The 20,554-nt window shown below is 43.8% G+C and overlaps 1 protein-coding gene across 1 annotated transcript; it reads right to left on the reverse strand.

Moving 5' to 3' along the window:
• Positions 1-13,059: 13,059 nt before the first annotated feature.
• Positions 13,060-15,241, reverse strand: LOC128740325 (protein Cep78 homolog). Its single transcript, XM_053835863.1, has 4 exons — positions 14,920-15,241; positions 14,674-14,855; positions 13,873-14,603; positions 13,060-13,798 (listed from the first exon to the last, which is right to left on the reverse strand). Exons 1-4 carry the CDS (start codon positions 15,239-15,241, stop codon positions 13,060-13,062), a joined length of 1,974 nt encoding a protein of 657 aa, XP_053691838.1.
• Between the last annotated feature and the right edge of the window lie 5,313 nt (positions 15,242-20,554).

Raw genomic sequence — 20,554 nt, forward strand, 5'->3', positions numbered from 1 at the left:
TAGCAAACGTTGCACAGTGGGCAAAATCGACCGAAAAAACGGAACTTTTTGTTGCCGCGGTTTTTAAGAGGTAAAAAGTAACTTTTCTTATGTAAAAATCACGAGAAATCGATTGGTGATGGTCTCAACGCGCGGAAATGATGAGAAGTAGCCTGTTTTGACCCATTCACCCCTATTTTATGATAGTTTTGAAAAAAAAAAAAAACAAACTAGTCTCTCTAGTTTGAGATTCTATGGCAAGAAAAGAAGAGGAATGTTAGGAAAAAGGTATATGAATAATTTTATTTTATTACAACATAATCTAGAAGTCTGTTTTGCCCCATTTTACTCAAGGTTTTTGAACTACAGGCAAAATGCCAATTCGATACTTTTACCAGAGATTTTCAAGAAGGCATGCCTGTTAGGGAGATTGAAAAAGTCAGAAGATCGAACAACAATCAAGTTTTTCATGAAAATGTCGTGTAAGGGAATGTTTTACCTTATTTTACCCTACAACTTTTACTGAAATCTAAGAATGTATTGATAGGAAATGGAGCAACTGTAAAAGTGCTCCGATTTCGTTCAAATTGGGTGTGTTTGTTCCTAGTTGAAAAATTTTACACTCCTATCCCTCTGTGAATTGCATTTTTTTTACAAGAGCTCAGTTTAAGTCATTTTAATATGAAATCGAATGATTCTTCATTATAGAAATGAAATAATCTAAAAAAATGTTCAAAAGGGTTCAAATCTAGATTGAATACTGATGTTTCGATAGCGCAAGGACAATTGTATGGTGCCTATCGCTTACAATTATCGACAGTAGTTTTAGATTCAACATCCCGGTACAATATATATGTACCACACAATTACAATTTTGCTTTAATTTCGTCTAAAATTGTTCAGATAATTGAGTTTACACTAAGTTCTATCCAAAAATATATATCTTTGCTACCTCGAAGCTTTCCATGCACCCCAACAAGGCATGTCACTAACCGCATTGCTTGTTTACTTGCTGACGAGTGATTCCGATTGTGTCGCAAAACCCAACCTCCCCCCCCCCCCCCTTTGGATGTCACATAAACCCAAAATGAAAATGAACCTTAACCTTTTAAGAGTTAAAATATGATTACAAATACATATAAAATAACAGTCGCGTATTTTCACGAGAAACAGAAATTTAAATTTCGAGATTTTTCCAGATAAAATGATCATAGTTATCTTTTAAACGAAATTATAAAAAGATTCCACATTTGTTTTGTTAACTTTCTCTACCCGGCGAGTAGATTTTTGCTGTTTTTTTTACAGATTTTTTTTATCGAATTGCTGATTTGCTTGTATGCAATTTTATTAGTTAAAATATTTTTAAGGGTACGATTTATGAACTGCGAACAAGGGCTCTAACAAACATCAATTGCAAATCGTCACAAATCAATGAAAAATTGAGGCATTGATGTCAGTTAAAGTAGCACCGCTCCGCTTCAAAACAAGCTACAATCTGCGTCGGTAAAGCAGGTTTCAATACATCGTGACGATAGTTTTTAGAGTTCATTGTACTTTTTTATCAAATATTTAGTAAAAAGCTAGAAACTTTGATTGCAAATGAACTGAAATTGATTTACATATATCCTTCAATGTAACGCGTGGTCTATCTAGCTAACATTGACAAGTGCCTGACTTTCAAGCGCCGTCAGCTGGAACAATTACCAGTTTCAATTGAAACTTGCTTGAAAGATTTTGTTCAACAAATGAAACAAGTCGCTACTTGAGTGAAGCAAAGGTAGGAGAGAATCAGTTTGATTTTCAAATTCTGATCAGTTGCACCGATCATCTCTAACAGCCAGCATGGATTTATGAAGCATCGTTCGACAACATCAAATCTTATGTGCTACGTCACAGCGATATCCCGTGAGCTAGAAGCTAAGCGGCAAGTACGATCTATTTTGATTTTGAGAAAGCTTTTGATACTGTACCACACAATCTCATTATTGAAAAACTGAACTACATTGGATTTCCCTCATGGTTTACCGAATGGCTATACTCATACTTATCCGATCGCAAAGCATTCGTTACAGTAAACTCCGTGCGCTCCAGAACATTTGACATATCGTCTGGTGTCCCTCAAGGCAGTGTGCTTGGCCCGCTCATCTTTATAATTTATATTAATGACCTGGTCGAGCTGCTGTCATCATCGAAATTATCGTTTGCCGACGATTTAAAAATCTTTCGGGTGATTGGTGCCCCTGCCGATTGTGTCGCATTACAGGAGGATATTAATCGTCTGCTAGTCTGGTGCAGTGACAACGGCATGCGTATTAACAGCAATAAGTGTAAAGTAATATCATACAGTCGCCGTAACACCGTTTTTCTTCATCAATACAGCATGGGACCGGATTGTCTGGAACGTGTTAACTCTATTCTCGACCTAGGCGTTAATTCCGGGATAATTCCGGGATAAGTCTATGTGTCCACCGGCCTTTTGTGGAATCAGACCATGCCCGCTGCCATGTGATCATCGAGGCCGATCTTGTGGTACTCCGTATGCCTCTAGTTCCACGTTAGTTGAAGCACTCTACGTCCTCGCCGATGATGATACCAATAGGCATCATACCCGCAAAGACGCAGATTGCGTCATGTGAAACTGTGCGGTACGCACTCGCCACTCTTAAGCACATGAGACGATAGGTGCTTTCCGGCTTGGCTAGATAGCTTTTGGTACCTAACGCCGATGACCACACCGGCCCGCCATACCTGAGTATGGACTGGTCCACGTTGGCCAAAAGCCTTCGCTTGCTGCCATATACCGCAGAGCTATTAGACATCATACGAGACAATGCCGAAATAGCTGTGGAAGCCTTCTTGCAGGCATAGTCGACGTGGCTCCCGAACTTGAGCTTGTCGTCGACCATGACTCCAAGGAGTTTTAAGGACCGCGTTGACGAAATAGTGCAGTCCCCGACGCTGATATTTGCTTGCTGCACCGACTTGCGGTTGTTCACCACGATAACCTCCGTTTTATGATGCGCTAGGTCCAGTTTCCTGGATCGCATCCAATCTTCAACAATGCTTATAGAGTGGGCAGCCGTCAACTCAACCTCTCTGATAGATTCACCGTAGACTTCCAAGGTGATATCGTCCGCAAAGCCGACAATCACCACCCCTACCGGGAACTTTAGCTTCAACACCTCGTCATACATGACGTTCCACAACACCGGGCCCAGTATGAAACCTTGCGGAACCCCTGAGGTGATTGGAACGCATTTCTGACCCTCCTCCGTGTTGTAGCATAGCACACGATTCTGGAAATAATTTTCCAGAATTCTGTACAGCGGCACCTGCACTTGGACGTTCCGAAGTGAGCTGGCTATGGAGTCCCAGCTAGCGCTATTAAACGCATTTCTCACGTCGAGCGTGACAACTGCGCAATAACGAATACCTGTCCTCTTGGGCTGGATTGCCACCTCGGCTGTCTTAGTGACAGACAAGATGGCATCCACCGTAGATTTGCCTTTTCGGAAGCCGAATTGGTTCCTTGACAGACCGTTTATACCCTCCGTGTACTGTACGAGTCTGTTAAGGATAACCCTCTCCAGCACCTTGCCGGCAGTATCGAGCAGACAGATCGGCCTATATGACGAGGGGACACCCGGAGATTTTCCCGGCTTCGGCAATAGGACCAGGTTCTGTCGCTTCCATCTGTCCGGGAAGTGGCAAGCTTCCAGGCATCTATTCATTACTGCCCCGAATAATTCGGGAGCCTCTAGAATAGCCGCTTTAATGGCCATATTCGGGATACCGTCTGGCCCCGGTGCCTTGCTCACCTTTAGGGATTTAGCGATATCAATGAGTTCCTCGTTCGTAACCGTCCCTTCCTCCCCGACCTCCAAACCGCCGTCGCCCACGTTACTTTGGATGTTCGGCTGGGAGGCCGACCATCCTACGCTATGGTCTGAGATACTGGAACGTCGGCCGTGGGACGACTCAGCGGCCTGGGGCCAGGGCCTTGGCTCGTGGCGCGGAAAGAGGCCCTCGATGATCCGCTCCAGCATCTCTGGCTATTCTCAGCGGTCGCCATCACACCCTTGGTCTTTGCCATTACGACTCTGTAGGCATCACCCCACGGGTTCGCACATAACCTTTCAAAGCAGTCTCGTTTACTAGCTTTTATCCCGCTCTTAAGCGCTGCGCGTGCAGCAACAAGTGCTACTCGACATTCAGCCCTGCCTTCATCCGAACGAGCTCCGCGGAGTTCCGCAATTTCATCTGTTCACCAGTAAGCCGGTGACCTGCCATACCTAGGTCGACTTTTCCTAGGCATGGTAGCGTCACACGATCGCGACAGTACCTCTACCAAATGATCAGCGTTCGGATCGGGCATACCGCGATCACCGCACTCTCTCCGGAACGCTTCCACAAATACTTCGGGATCGAAGTATGATGTCTTCCATCCACGGGTGGTTGGAGTGTTGGCCCTACTCGCCGCCTGCCGCCTCGTTATCTGCCCGACACCATAGCGGACCGCCTGATGGTCACTGTGAGTGTAGCCATTGTCTACCCTCCAGTTTCCTATCAGACCAGGACTGCCGAATGTCACGTCGATGATAGACTCCGCACCGTTCCTACTGAAGGTACTTGTGTTGCCGACGTTGGCCAGATCTACGTTAAGCTTTGCCAGAGCTTCAAGCAGAATCCGACCCCTATGGTTCATGCGACGACTTCCCCACTCTACCGCCCAAGCGTTAAAGTCGCCCGCCACAACCACCGGCCTTAAACCAGTCAGCACAACTGATACTCGGTCTACCATCCGCGTAAACTGCTCGATAGACCAACTCGGCGGAGCATAACAACTGCAGTAGAACACTCCACCCACTTTGGCAACCGCAAATCCCTCGTCTGCAGTTGACACAACCTCCTGAACCGGGAACCTGCTTGTCGTCCATATAGCCGCCGTCGCAGACCTATCCGAGACCCAGTTGCCGTTTCCGGCAGGGACGCTATATGGATCCGAGACTATGGCAATGTCCATTGCTGACTCAGAAACTGCTTGGTGTATCAGCTGCTGAGCCGTGCTGCAGTAGTTCAGGTTGAGTTGTGTCACTTGCACTATGAACGTGGCTTAGTCGCCGGCACACCGGCCGGGCACCTTGGACCTCCCGTTACGTGCTTTGTGTCCCGTTTACCGGTACAGATCAGGCACTTGGGAGGCTCCGCGCAGTCCTTTGCTTTATGACCAGCACTGCCACATCTCCTGCACAACTGGCTCCTATCTGGCCCCTTGCAGTTTCAGGCTTTATGTCCGTGCTCGAAGCACCGGAAGCAAGCTTCCGACTGCTTGGACACGCTCAGTGGGCATACCGACCACCCCACTTTTAGCCTAGCAGCTTTCAGGGCTTTGTTTCCGTCAGTCAGCGGAAGTCGTATGGTGGCTACCTGGGTCCCGGCCGGACCCTTGCGTAGGCGAACCGCCTCGGTTGCCACCACCACTCCACTTTGCTCTTTGAGAGCTTGTACGACCTCACGCACTTCAGTGATCTCGTCCAGGTTCTTAAGCTGTAGAGTCACTTCTGGTGTGAGAGCACGTACCTGCACTCCGTCCCCGAGCACTCCTTCCGCTATGGACTTATATGCGGAACTCTTCTTTGTGGCGTCCTTCTTTAACTCGAGGATCATATCCCCCGTGCGTGAGCGGCGGATGCTCCGTACGTCCGCGCCCAGATCCTTGAGTAGGGCGTCTCCTCTCATGGCCTTCAGAACCTTCGAGTATTTCGATCCGTCAGTTTTCAGGATAAGAGCGTCGCCCTTCTTCGCTCGCTTTCTCGCCGGTTTAGGTGGAACAGTTTTTTTACTGGAGCCTCCTCCGCCTTTTCTCTTGGCCCTAACCTCGGTCCACGGGCCACCTGTCTTGGAGCTTCCCGCTGGTTCATCGGTTAGCTCTGCCAACCCGCTAGCCTGAGGGCTTTTACCGATCAGGCGTTTTTTCGGTCCGCCAGGGGTGCTATCCCCCGGGGACTGTCTCGGGCGTTTGGCGGATGCCTTACCGCTGCTGGTAGCGCTTTCCGTAGCCTCCTGGGCCGCGTTACGACACTCCGTCAACGGGCAAGCGTCCGTTTGTACTGCCTTCGACGCCTTCACGGTCACCTTCTTAGCCTCTCCAGCACGCGCCACGAGGTCGTTGTGCGTTTTGGTCGCTGCATTCAAGGTTCTCCGAAGCATGAGCAAGCTCTGCTTCAGGTCCTTGGAGAAATTGCCGCAACCTGACGTAAACTCGATTATTACATCGAGCTGCTGTGACGCTGCTACCACTTTAGGTACAGCGTCTCTATTTTGCTCCATCGCCCTGATAAGCGCTGGGCCGTTCATCGCTGTATCCGGCGTGGTAGGCATACCGCTGCCTTTGCCACCCACACTAGCGCTCCTAGTTGCATCCTTCTCCACCCTTGGTGGAGAACGCTGGATGCCTCCTCTAGCGAACGGGGTTTCCACCGTATCTACACTTGTTGTATTTTTGATTTTGTTTTCCATAAGAATCCCACGAGTTGAGGGGAAAGAAAAGTCCGCCACATCAGAGCCCCTCATGATGCGGTAAGGGCTGATTACTGTGGAGGGCGCTCTGGTACTCCACAGGCTCCGTTTGAGGCTGAGTATTTATAGAACCCCCCCCCACTATTCATCCCTCGGCACGGGTCGCATGACACCTTGGATTAGGGGTTTATCCATTCATGTTTTTACTTTTAGCCATGGATAATTGATTGAGATCTAAATTGAGGTTGTCAGAGAGATCTAAATTGAGGTTGAGTAGAGTCACTGCTAAAGCATACACCGTGCTTGGTTTTATGCGACGCCATGCGTCTGGATTCACTGACGTTTATTGCCTCAAGACGCTATATTGCTCTCTCGTACGCAGCATTTTGGAGTATGCTTCCCCGGTTTGGGCTCCTGCACACGTAACACAGATCCTTGCGATTGAACGAATTCAGAATTTTTTTTTGTGATTCACCTTGCGTCAGCTACCGTGGAATGATCCAGTCAATCTTCCCAGTTACATAGACCGTTGTCAACTGATTAGCCTGGATACACTCGCAGTCCGGCGCGTCAAACAGCAGCGTCTATTTATATTCGACCTTATAACAGGCAATGTGGATTGTCCGGATCTCCTGTACCAGATATCGTGGAATGTACCTCCTCGTCGGCTTCGGAATCCACCGTTATTGGATGGTCAATTCCACAGAACAAATTATGGTGTGAATAATTGTTTTAATGTCTGTTTGCGTTCCTTCAACGATGTTTGTAATGTGTTCGATTTTACTCTGTCTAGAAATGTGTTTAGTAATAGAATCCGAGGCTTAAATTAGTTATTAAGTAAACAATCTGTACGACGTAGTCGAAGATGGTGAAATAAAATTAAATTAAATGAAATTTTCTTCGACGGATGTCACATTTGCCTATACACCCTCACAAAATTGACACCCCCCTCCCCCCATAAGCAATGGACGTCATTATTGAATGGTCCCTTACTAGAAACCTTCGGACGGTGGAGGCAATCTACGCCAGACAAAAAACGGAGGCTAGGAGGATAACGTTACAAATCAATGCGTCCAAAACCAAATATATGGTAGGAAGAGGCTCCAGAGAAAGCAACGTTTGCCTCCCAAGAATACTGACTATTGATGGTGATGAGCTGGAAGTGGTTGATGAGTTCGTATATTTGGGATCTCTGGTCACCGCCGACAATAATACGAGTAAGGAGATCCAACGACGCATTTAAGCTGGAAATCAAGCCTACTTTTTCCTCCGCTGGATGCTTTGATCTGGGAGCATGCGCAGCCGCACAAAGCTGATGATGTACAAAACGCTAATCAGACCGGTTGTTTTCTACGGACTTGAGACAGTAACGTTTCTCACTTTGTGGACTATTTTTGGCAGAGAACAAACGGAAAGCGGAGAGTGGAGGAGACAGATGAATCACGAGCTACAGGCACTGCTTGCAGAGATTCCCATCGTACACCTGGCGAAAGTTGGGAGACTACGGTGGGCCGGCCACGTCGCAAGGATGCCGGACGACTGTGCAGTGAAATCCGTTCTCTTCAAGAACTCCACCGGCACCAGCAATAGAGGGGTCCAACGTGCTAGATGGCTTGACCGGGTTGAAGCCGACTTGCGTGTGTCGAGACGCGCAACGAATTGTCGACGAGTAGACCAGGACCGAGTACAATGGAGAGGAATTCTTGATACGGCAACAGCCACCCCGGCTCTTGGCTGATAAACAACAACAACAACATGTGACACCTCCAAGTACTCGAAATTGCATAACTAGACCATTGGTAGTCGTATAAAATGTTCAAGACATCATCGGCTACATCTGAACACGTCCAGGAATGTTCCGGATCGGGGAGCAGTTTCTGAATTGAACTAAAATACAATATGCGTCATCTTTAACCCTAGAGCGGTCGCGCTAGTGTACTGAGTACACGCGTTTTCGAAAAACGCGAAAAAATCATCGAAATTTTAATCAAATCACACCAGGTTTTGGTTGTATTCGAAGATCTACTCTTCCTCTTTCTAATGATGCCAAAATATAGAAAAAAGAAATAAAAAAAGTGGTCGAAAGATGCTTGTAAAAATGGTGTGTCCGCGCGCGTGTACTCAGTACACCAGCGCGACCACTAACGTAACTTTTTTGAAATGAAAAAAGTTACGCAAGCGGTCGCGTCGTGTACTGAGTACACGGCGGGCAATAACTCAAGTTTGTGAATAGATAGAAGGTTGCGACTTTCGACAAAGTTGCTTATCTAGTTAAGACACATCCCGTGATATACAACAAAATTCGGAACTGATTCGCTAGATGGCGCTAATAATGAAGCAATTAAATTCATTTAAGAATATTTTAAAACCGTAATGAGCTAAAAGGTTACTATTTACTACAAAGTTGTTTGTAAAGCCAAGACGCATTTGGTAACGAACTCTGAAGTTTGGAACTAGTCCGCTAGATGGAGTATACGGTGAAATTTAATTCATTTGGCGATATTTCCGAACCATGACGAGATAGAAGGTTGATGTTTTCGACAAAGTTGTTTATCATGTCAATATGCTTCCGATGAAGGTAAATTAAATTCGGAATGAAGTAGTAGTAGGTGGAGATGATGAGAAAATCAAATTATTTTCGGAATATTGCGGAACCATGATGGCATAGAACACTGCTGTTCGCTACAAAGTGGTTTCTGTAGTCAAAACACGTTAGATAACGTATCGTTGTCCTTTTCATCATTGATTGCGTTGTCAATTCCAGTCAATCAACAGCTATTTTTATGGTTTCCTGAAAGAAGCAATTGATACGTATTGCTTCAACTTTTATCAAAAGACAAGATGAAGAGCACAGACTGATCAAAATGCTTTTGACGAAGCAATTTCGTCGTCTACATCGTCTATATAGAAATATCACCAGAACAAGATTCCTGGAAACCCGTGCTGCGTTTCCATCACATTCTTAAAAAAATATTTTAGAGTGTTTGAGTCCCTATTCTTCCCAGGGTCGCTAATAGGTTTATTCGAAAACCTGGCAAACACGAATAAATGTCAAAATCTGGCGATCAATTTGACCGATGGGGAGGACTTTTTCGGGAAACGTCTTGCCAGTTTTGATCAACGCCGGTACAAAATGTTGTCTGAAATTAGGAGCGATGACTCCTTTGCAGAACGGAGAAACAAAAATCTGGCAAAAATCTGGGACATTACCAAATATCTGGAAGATTTAGAACTTTGTCTGGCATACAATAAAAAATCTGGTAAAATCTAGATTTATCAGCAAAGCAAAACCATGCATGGATATAAACGTTCTTCAGAACTTGACCCTTCTTTATCGATAGATATCGCTGCCGGTTATTAGAGTACAGGAAAATCACTGGGCTAGTGCAAAGACCCTATTAACTCTGAAGCGGCACCGCCCAGTCGAGACTCGAACATACGACGAGTGGCTTGTTGGGCCAGCAACGTATCCCGGAGTTAACTTGGCAGACAGGCATAATGGCAACGTTGATGCTTGCAATTATTAACGTGTGCGTGATGATAAAACCAAAGCTATTTGTTTTGCTAACGCGACAACACGACTGAAGTGCACTCTCTTGATACTCATTTGCAAAACAGCTTGCTTTTTTCATTGGGCTCGAATTCTTTACTCTTTCCTTGTATTACGTGTGTGTTATTTCCTGTATGATATAAGTGACCGTAATAAGAATATTATAGAATTGTTAGGAATCTAATGTACATTTTTCATTCTCATTATCATAGCAGGAAATAAAACAAACAAATGCTCGTTTTGTATTGTTTTATGGTAAGTGTCAACATAATTCTAACATTCTAATGTTTAAAGCATTACCTCAACATACCATAGCAAGCTTCCCTAATAACATACTCATTATAAAACTGTACAACTAATTGTTATACAACTAATGTGTCATTAATAAATTGATTTAAATAAAAGTATCGTAAGTGTGCTACTTGGGTAAGTTAAATAAGTATCATGTATCCCTAGGTGATATGTGCATTATTCAGTTTGTCAACATTGTCGATGATTCACAAACTCTGTTTTGGGAAAATCGTCAAAAGAATACTATTTACAAACATTTTGGTGTTCTTTTCCAGACCAGATAAGCCATTTTACCGTTTATTCGACATAAGCTGAGATATCGCAAAAAGAAATATGATTTTACCAACTGCGACATCTAGCGGGACAGTTCTGAATTTGACCGATCATTTTCAAATTCGTCTTGTCTAGACACACAACTTTGTCAAAAACCGCCACTTTCTATCGTATTATGGTCATGAGATATCATCATAAGATTATAATTTGACCACGCGCGCCACCTACTGAGACAGTTTCAAACTTTGTTATGAATTTCCAAATGTGTCTTGTTCGAACAAATAACTTTGTAGAACACAATAACAGTCTATCTCGTCACGACTCTGAGATATTCCAAAAAAAAACTCAATATGCTCGTTATAAGCGCCATCTACCGTATCAGTTCCGAATTTTGTTATCCGCAGTCAGATTGATCTCGTCCAGATAAACAACTTTGCCAAAGACAGCAATCGTCTATCTCTTCTCAGTCCCGAGATATTAGAGATTCTAGTATCGAGATTCTAGAATCATTTGTTTTGGTCGCCATTTGCGCCATCTAGCGGATCAGTTTTCAAACTTTATTGTTCGTTTCCAGATGCGTCTTAAATTGATAAACAACTTTGTCGAAAACCGCAACCTTCTATTTCATGTCAGTCCTGAGATATAGGCAGTATTATTCGCCGTGTACTCAGTACACGACGCGACCGCTTATGTAACTTTTTTTAACGCGACCGCTCTAAGGTTAAGTACTCAAAATTGCTACCATAGTGTTATCAATAAGTTGAATTTTGTTCCGAAGGCGTGTCGAATTCTATCCCAAATGACAAATGATATAACAAAGGTTCCTTTCACCAATAGATGGATTAAATCGTTTTTTTCCAATTCTACAACAGGGTTTTTTACAATCTTCGTGTCGATAGGCCTGCAGCTGTACATCGAAATAAGTTGATGGTTTGTCTTTAAGCTAAAGACTTGCTTTTGAAAGCGAACAACCAGGCTTGTATTTCCAAGGTCTGCAATTATACTGAATGTTTTGTTTTTATTATTCCAATCTTCATCTGAATGCGAATGTAGACATTTAAGTAGTGGAGGCATTACAGTCATTATAGCACGGTGCAGTTTTCAACAAATGGAGTCGTCCATAATTTTCTTTATACGAAAAAAAAAAAATATTTTCATTGATTCGCAGCTAGGGAAATTTTATGAAACTAGGAAATACCTCCAGTCAGTCCTAGACAGACAATTAAAATAAGTAAAATTAAGAGTGAAGGTAGTAAGGTCATTTTACTACTCTACAAATACAGCTTCACTATTTGACCTAGCTTTGCATTCTGTGCATGGTAGGTAGGTACAGCCTGGGAGTTAACAGAGCGGCGAAATACGACAAGCGAACCAGAACATTGAGGCTGGCCGCGATGAAATTCCATGCACGAAAGCGTTCCATTCCTAGCATTAGTTCAACAGGTTGGACAGCACTGTTGGATAAACCACGTCGATTCTTTCTACGTAATGGTAATGAGTTTGTTCAGTGAAAAGAGAATATGGTTATTTAACAAGCAATCCCGAGTGAGAATATAAAATACCTATTAAATTTTCTTGAAACTTCCGGGCCAGTTGTAAATTTCTGCTGGCGTTTCCAACGAAAAATTAAATTAATTTGCGAATCACGTCATGTACGAAATACGCTCCAACCACTGTCAACCGTTGCCGTTGCCGTTGCCAAACTCATTCGATCGAAAGCATTTCCTGCTCGTAGAATAACGATAATATCAAATGTGATGTTGTGCTGCTTGTATTCCATGTAAACTGGGATGTATAAATGATTTCGATAGACTTGTCAGTGAATTTGATATTGATAGTCTAAACTGAAATAACAGAACTTTGTTGCGCACAGAATTGAGCAGCAGAGTTGCTGGACCTGGCTCTCAGTCTCACACATGGCGCAGAAGATACACGAAAACAGCTGCTTGAATGGCAACAGTGCCTTTATGATTACAAGAGAAACATCAAGTCAAGTCAAGAAGACAACAACAAGTCAAGAAAACTGGTCATTGTTATCTTTTTCCAAAATGTAGCAAGTAGGCCCTATTCTTAGTGATTTTTTTTATTTTCAGATTGACGAAGATGAACTCGAAGTAGTTGACGACGTCATATAGTTGGAATCTTTAGTCTCCTTGAAATGCGGACAAGTGACACAGTTTTGACTATCTTTAACTGTTTTCTACTTGCTTTCATACATAACTCTTAAGCTACAAGTCTAATTTTCGTGAAATTTAAAAAAGATCGATTTCGTCGGGTTGTGTGACATGACAAACGTTGCAGCAAAAAATTAATCGCAACTCAGACTTTCTCCTTCAATAATATATCCTTTGAGAGACAATCATCGTAATTTTATTTCTGATTGGACCAAAGAGCTTAGAGTACTTTCACAATACAATACGATATCGAAAAAAATAGTTTCTTTATATCTAATGCCGCTGTTCGCTGTATACGCTGGTGAACAACGACTGTCTTTTGCCTTTTGTAAACTTCGCCGCTGGTTGTTTTTTGACCAAAAAGTTTAATAGTTCTTCTCCAGACAGAGAATTAGCACTTATTTCATCCAATCCTTCCTCATCTATGTAATGGTCTTCGCTCGGTGCGGCACTGCTGGTACATGCATTAATACTATTTGTTAATGCCCATTGATCTGCCGCTTCCCCTATAGTCGCGAAGTAATTTCCATCATCCGAACCATCACCGTTTTCAGCACATACTCTTACATCATCTGAGTCGTCTTCTGTGAAATTCTGCCCGATTATCCTGACTTGGACGCTTGAACATCCAACACCAGTATCGCCACAACCACCTTCGGGGAAATTTTTGTGAACCGTTTCCAATTCTTCGTTAAGTTCGACAATATCGTTCAGCTGGCTGGTTAGTTCGCTGTCTCCGATCGTACGCTCCAGCATGTGTGATCGCTTAGAATATCGCGAAATATCCGTAGAATTCACCGATTTTGGGTGACGATCCCGAGCACTATGGAAACATAGGTCTGATTTGGATCCCGCATTGCCGCGAACATTTTGCTGATTGGAAGTACGCACTCTACTTGTGAACAGTTGCGAAGGCTTCGGAAAAGCTTCACTTTTACTTTTCCACACAGATAACCGGCCGCTTTTCGGGCGATCCTTTGCACGGTGATTGCTGCGAATGAGTGCGTCACGTCTTGAATTGTAAAAAAATATGACAGTAATATAAGTTTTTTTTTCTAAATAGCGAATTGGACAAAAAGTACTTACTCTAGAATAATCTTGTCGTAGTCTTGCCGTAGTTTGCTTAGCTCAACCGCACATTCCATTTGCTGCCTATGAAGCCGTTCGATCATCAGTTGCATCTGCGTGTTTTTGTGTCGCTCGGCAGTAATTTGCAGATTTAAAAACTTGATTTGTTCAGCAGGTTTCATTTTAACCTCCCTAGTTATTCCCTTAGACATTGATTGGCTGCTGTCTGAGGAGTCCAGCTCAACTCCTAGAATTTGCTGTATTTCTCTACTAGCTTCAATCGAAATTCCCGAGTTTGCCCGAATATCAAACTTCTCGATAATTTTATTGATGTTCAAACAGTCAACTACAGATTTAGCCCCCAGGTCCGTCAGACCACTGTTTCTGAAATGTATCTGCTTTATCCATACGTCATCCTTCAGAACTTCCGTGAGTTCTATCAAACCCTCATCTCCGATTGATGGGTTACCGTTGAGCATTATATAACGCAGTCCTTGCATTTTGTCAGTTTCCACGTCCCCGTAGCGAAGAGAAAACTGCCAGCTTTGAGCAAAGCGCTGAATTTTCTGATGTTTTATTAGAGTTGCTACAGCGTGACATCCTTTAGCCGTAAGCTGACAAGTGGATAAGTTCAGCGATTCAATCTTAGGCAAATGTCTCACAGCATCGCAAACGGATTCACATCCGTCGTCACCGATTAGGCTGCGTACAAAACTCAATTCGGTGATGGAATCATTTTGTTGTAAGCCCTAAGAACAACATACAATTTATAGAGACATCAAATGATGGGTCAAAGTAAAGTACTTATGATAAACTCACATTCACTAATGCTGTCATATGTATGATTGGGATAGGTAATGCTTCTAAGATGAATACTCGCACCACCTGATTGGCCACCAAAAATTGTCCCAAGCAGTCAAACAAACGGGACATTACTCGTTTCGTTATTGCGGAAGGACGATCAGCTGTCGAATCAGTCCTTTGACAGGCATTATCGGAAGCTGGAAACATTTACGTTTACAATTTACAAATCTTTCGTAAAAATTCATCAACTTTCTACCATACCATCATGAGGATATTTCCGCAATCTAACAGCAAGCATCTCCAACGATGTGTCCTCCAACAATGCGTCGATCATCAACAACCAGTCGCATTCCTTGAAACGATCGCCGTAGAAATTCAGCGCTGGAACTCGCTGCTGTGGCCCGGTTTTACACTTACGACCCGCAGCCGTAGCCCCACTGCCGGTTAGCTCCACCAGCGGTGGGAAGTTTTTCGCCCGACAAAGAGCCAAATATCGGCGATGAAAACCTTTACTGCGCCAGTTCACCTTGCCATGCCGTGCATGTTTACTATTCTCAACGGATGGCATTTTTTCGAGTGTCATGCTGTATAAAGGCAAAAAGGAATTGCTGGGAAAAGTTGTGTAACGAAAACTAACTCGATGAGAAAAAAAAACGCGACCGTTGAAAGTGACAGATTTTTTTCGGATTAGCATAGCTTACTAAGGTAGATTAGCGACATTGAAAAGATCGACGATGAATAAAAAATGGAACATAACTAAAATCAATCAGCAACAAATATTTATAGTTTGCTTTCGTATTGAACTACCGAATAGTAGATTTCAAAAAGTAATCGCCTTCAAAAATTATATTTGGTCTGGATTCCATTCCAGTTGTTACCGATAGAATTTTCCTTTAGATCTGAAAGGAAAGCGAATCAAGCATATTGATGGAAGAAGGCAATTCGCGTCCTTTATGCTAGTTGTCTCAAGGTCAGGTGGCGCACGCAGGGATCCAAAATTGAAGAAACTAAAGGACACAAAATGATTTCCCGAGCAGCTAAAGCTTCTTAGGAAACAAAGTCAAGCAAATTGATTAGTTCTACTATGAAACTGTGCCGAGTTATGGCAGCACAAAAAGATAAAAAGTGCCCTCACAAATTGAAAGTTTTCTATGAGAGGCTGTTCCGTGATCGTCGTAAGGGGGCCGGTTACCAACGGGACTGTGATATTGTTATGCAATATATAAACACGTGTTGCGATTTGCACACCACCGCCAGCGGCGGTGGCTGCGAACGGACTGAACTTAAGACTCACATTTATTACCCTATTTATAGGTACATCGCTTGATAATAGCTTATTGTCACTATATCTAGCCAGAACAACAATGAGACAAAGCGCTATTGTTGTTCTGCTAGATGTGAAGGTCAACGCGGTCATATTGCGGCTTTGTGCCGCAACAGAGGCTTTTTCTGAAGTATGATCCAGCGACGTTGTCGCCTATATAAAACAAATTCGTAGCATTGGCAATAGATTTGAAGGTGTAGAAAGCGACAAAGTGTTTGTGTTAACGTATGCAAAAACATGGTCTGATTTTGTATGGCGATGGAAAAAAACTACGAAAAATAATTCAATGGAACAATTTTGAATTGTTTTAAATTGTTGGATTGTTGTTTTGAATGAGTTTTTTCTGCACATTTTGTGCAGTGCCATAAACATTGTGGCAGGCGAAAATAGTCAAGTAACTACGCTCGATGCTTTGTTCGTACTGACAACTCCATTTCGGAGCGAAGAAACTGGTCATCGTGTGTTGCGGTCAAAACCGCAGGACAGGCAACACTTTCCCTGTCGCAAAGTGATGCTCGCGGGTAGTTCAATGAAACTTGCAACACCACGGGCGCACAGGATATAGGCGGACAAAAATTAGAAATTACTATAAGGTAACCAAATTTGTGCAAGTCGTTGATTTTTTTCATCGTTTTATTCATTTTCATGATTTAAAGCTACCATATGAGTAAGTTGAAGTTGTTTGCAGTTGTTTTGTAGCTTACTGCCTTATACTGAGTTGACGGTCAAATAAACATTAGCATCACTACGCCTTGTTTTGTCCATCATTTTCGAAAGAACCCACAGTGGTCCACAACCTCTTGCCCAGCATCTTCTACCCCTACCTCCTCGTGGTACCAGCCGGAATACGAGAAACCTCGGTGGAGATCGCCTAATCAACCCCGGTGGAAACCAAGGTCGTATGCTGACAGGGGAGGAGGGCTTCTTCGAGCTACGTTGGCCCTCCGGCGATACTGTGGGGTTGGTTGCGGGTTTTGCAAGTCTGAACCACTAAAAACCCAAAGTAATGGATTCCGTAAGTAATAATAACTCTAATCGGTACAATCGGCAAAGACCCAGGCGACGAAAACGGACTAACGATTGGAAATTATGAACACGGAAATGTCGTTCTCTAAATTTCCTCGGAAGTGCCCGAGAAAAGAAGAGCCGCAAGCTCGACATTGTAGCGCTGCAGGAGGTATGCTGGAAAGAAACGATGGTACGTATTTATAAAGATGGTCATACCATCTACCAGAGCTGCGGCAATACACACGAGCTGGGCACAGCTTTTATAGCGATGGGCGAGATGCAGAAGAGAGTGATCAGGTGGTGGCCGCTCAGCCCCCGAATGTGCAGATTAAGAATCAAGGGCCGATTCTTTAATATTAGCATAATAAACGTGCACAGTCCTCACCTCGGAAGTACCGAAGATGACAAAGACGAATTTTACGTGCAGCTGGAGCGTGAATACGACCGCTGCCCAAGACATGATGTCAAAATTGTCATCGGGGACTGTAATGCTCAGGTTGGTCAGGAGGAGGAATTCAAACCGGTGATTGGACGGTTCAGCGCACATCCACAAACGAACGAAAACGGCCTAAGACTTGTCGACTTCGCCGCCTCCAAGAACATGGCCATACGTAGTATCTTCTTTCAGCATCAGCATAACCTCTACCATCGGGACACCTGGAGTTCACCTAACCAGACAGAGTCACAAATCGACCACGTTCTGATAGAAGGTTGGCACTTTTCAGATATTATCGACGTCAGAACCTATCCGGGCGCTAACATTGATTCGGATCACTACTTAGTGATAGTAAAGATATGTCAAAAAATATCTGCTGTGAACAACATAGGATACTAGTGCCGGCCATGGTATAATCTAGCGCGACTGAAGCAACCGGATGTCATCGAAAACTACGCGTTATCTCTCGAAACCGCGCTGCCGGAAGAGGGTGAGCGGAATGAAGCCCCTCTTGAGGACTGTTGGAATGCCATGAAAACAGCCATTAACAGCGGAGAACGTCCTATGTCGTGTGGCACCGAATCGACGTAACGAATGGTTTGACGAGGAATGCCAGCAGATATTGGCTGAGAAGAACGCAGCGCGGATGCAAATGCTGCGTAGAGCCACCCGCCTCTTCAAGGAGAAAAAACGCCATCAAGAGGAGAAGGAGTGCGAAGAACTTGAGCAGCTGTACCACTTTCAAGACACACGGAAGTTCTATCAGAGGAGACTCAACGATTCTCGCAAAGGCTTTGTGCCGCGGGCCGAAATGTGTAGAGATAAAGATGAAGGTATCCTGACTGACGACTGTGTGGTGATCGAAAGGTGGAAGCGCTTTCTACGATGAACATCTGAATGCCCTGCAGGCGGAAGACCATGATAGCAGAGGAAGTGACCACATTGGTGTAGCAAGCAACGAAGATGTACCACCCCCAGCGGTAAGGGAAGTTAAAGAGGCTATCCAGCGGCTGAAGAACAACAAAGCAGCTGGGAAAGGATGGCATTGGAGCGGAACTTATTAGAATGGGCCCTGACAAGTTGGCTGGCTGTCTGCATTAACTGATTGTTAAGATTTGAGATACGGAACGACTTCCGGAGGAGTGGAAAGACGGGGTTATCTGCCCTATCGACAAGCCAAGGTGATAAGCAGGATTGTGAGAACTACCGAGCGATCACCATCCTGAATGCCACCTACAAATTGCTGTTCCAAGTCATCTTCCACCGACTATCGCCAATAGTCAATAGATTTGTGGGAAGTTACCAGGTCGGTCTACAACGGACCATATCTTCACCCTGCGGCAGATCCTCCAGAAGAGCCGCGAATTTCGAGTCCCCACGCATCGATTCATCGATTTAAAGCCGTATATGATAGCGTAAACCGACAAGAGCTATGGAAAATTTTGGACGGAAACGGCTTGCCGGGTAAGCTTACTAGACTTTTCATGGCTACGATGGATGGGATCCAGTGCTGCGTGAGATTGGGTGGATCGTCGGACCCATTCGAATCTCGCGGGGGACTTCAACAAGGAGATGGTCTTTCCTGCCTGCTGTTCAACATTGCGCTTGAAGGTGTTATATGACGAGCGGCGATCGATGCGATGCGGGGCACGATTTTCAATAAATTCAGTCAATTTATCTGCTTTGCTGACGACGTGGATGTTGTCGCCAGAACATTTGAGGCAGTGGAAGATCAGTACCCCAGACTAAAACGCGAAGCAGAGAAGATTGGATTGAAGATAAATATGTCTAAAATGAAGTATATGCTAGCGGGCGGGACCGAGCGCGACAGGGCCGGCTTGGGCAGTACCGTGGCAATCGACGGGAATAAGTTCGAGGTAGTTTACGAGTTCGTATACCTTGGCTCACTGGCAACAGAGGACAATAATACCAACCGTGAGATTAAAAGGCGTATTATCAGCGGAAGTCGGGCCTACTACGGACTCCACAAACACTTCGGTTTCGGTCGAACAATCTGAGCGCCCGTACAAAGTACACACTGTACAAAACGCTAATTAGAGCGGTTGTCCTCTACGGGCACGTAACGCGGACACTGCTAGAGGAGGACCTAAGCACTCGAAGTTTTCGAACGGCGGGTGCTAAGAACCATTTTTGGCGGAGTGCAAGAGAACAGCGTATGGAGGCGAAGAATGAACCACGAGCTCGCGCGTCTCTACGGCGAATACGTTATTCTGAATGTGGTTAAAGCGGAACTGGAGACCAGCTGCCGTGGACCGAAATAGATGGAGAAATTATACTGCGTAGACCTTGTCGTAAGACGTTAGGCCAATTAAGTACCTATGTAAGTGATTTTCTTCGCTTTGAGAATTGTTGCGTCACGTCACATGCACAAATATCTCTGCACTGAAATAAATGATGTGGTACAATAAACAGTTTTAAAATTGTTTTTAGAAATACCATGTTCGTAATTTGTCATTATATAAAAATATGTTGTTGAAAATGCGATAAATGTTGACGAAATTACTACGTAGTCATGTTAAAGACCATAGTATTTTGGACTATTTTTTGCATTTAAATCGTTGCATTTAAATTTACTATGTCATATATTTTTGTCAAACACATTTTTGTCAGTGTCACCATACGTATTGTAAAAATAAACCCGCAAGCGATTGTTGATACTGTCAAAATTGTAAATGCAATTGAAAGCGACGCTAACGAATTTTATAATTTTACGCGTGAGTTTCGAGTACGGTTCGGTTTTTGTTGTGATAGAATTAATTTTGTTTTAAACATAAACGATGCAGAAAAAGTTGAAATTATCGTTGATGACATTCTGGCAGACCCAGTACTGATTGAAGGTGAGACTCAAAATGTTTTGTTTATTACCTATATATTATTGATGCTACTTTCAGCCCATGATGAAATTCCGGAGCTCCGGGATATTATTGTAAATAAGTGGAAATTGGATACATCTGTTTATTCCATTTTAATCGGTAAGTTACCATTCACATTCAACGCATGTGCTTTTAGTGGAAGTATAAGTCAATGCAGTAAACCGTATATTATTTGTTTTCTTTATGACAAAATACGGTACCAAATGATTTGCAACTTCCAATTGTCTCCCGCCG

This window comes from Sabethes cyaneus, chromosome 3 (assembly GCF_943734655.1).
Source record: "Sabethes cyaneus chromosome 3, idSabCyanKW18_F2, whole genome shotgun sequence".
Taxonomy (NCBI): domain Eukaryota; kingdom Metazoa; phylum Arthropoda; class Insecta; order Diptera; family Culicidae; genus Sabethes; species Sabethes cyaneus.

Excerpts from the sequence above, each read along its gene's own strand:
- LOC128740325 (XM_053835863.1), bottom strand. The coding sequence starts at position 15,241 with ATGACACTCGAAAAAATGCCATCCGTTGAGAATAGTAAACATGCACGG. Across the intron at positions 14,856-14,919 it reads GCGGAAATATCCTCATGATG|CTTCCGATAATGCCTGTCAA; the intron begins GTATGGTAGAAA and ends AAATGTTTCCAG. Across the intron at positions 14,604-14,673 it reads ATATGACAGCATTAGTGAAT|GGCTTACAACAAAATGATTC; the intron begins GTGAGTTTATCA and ends TGTTGTTCTTAG.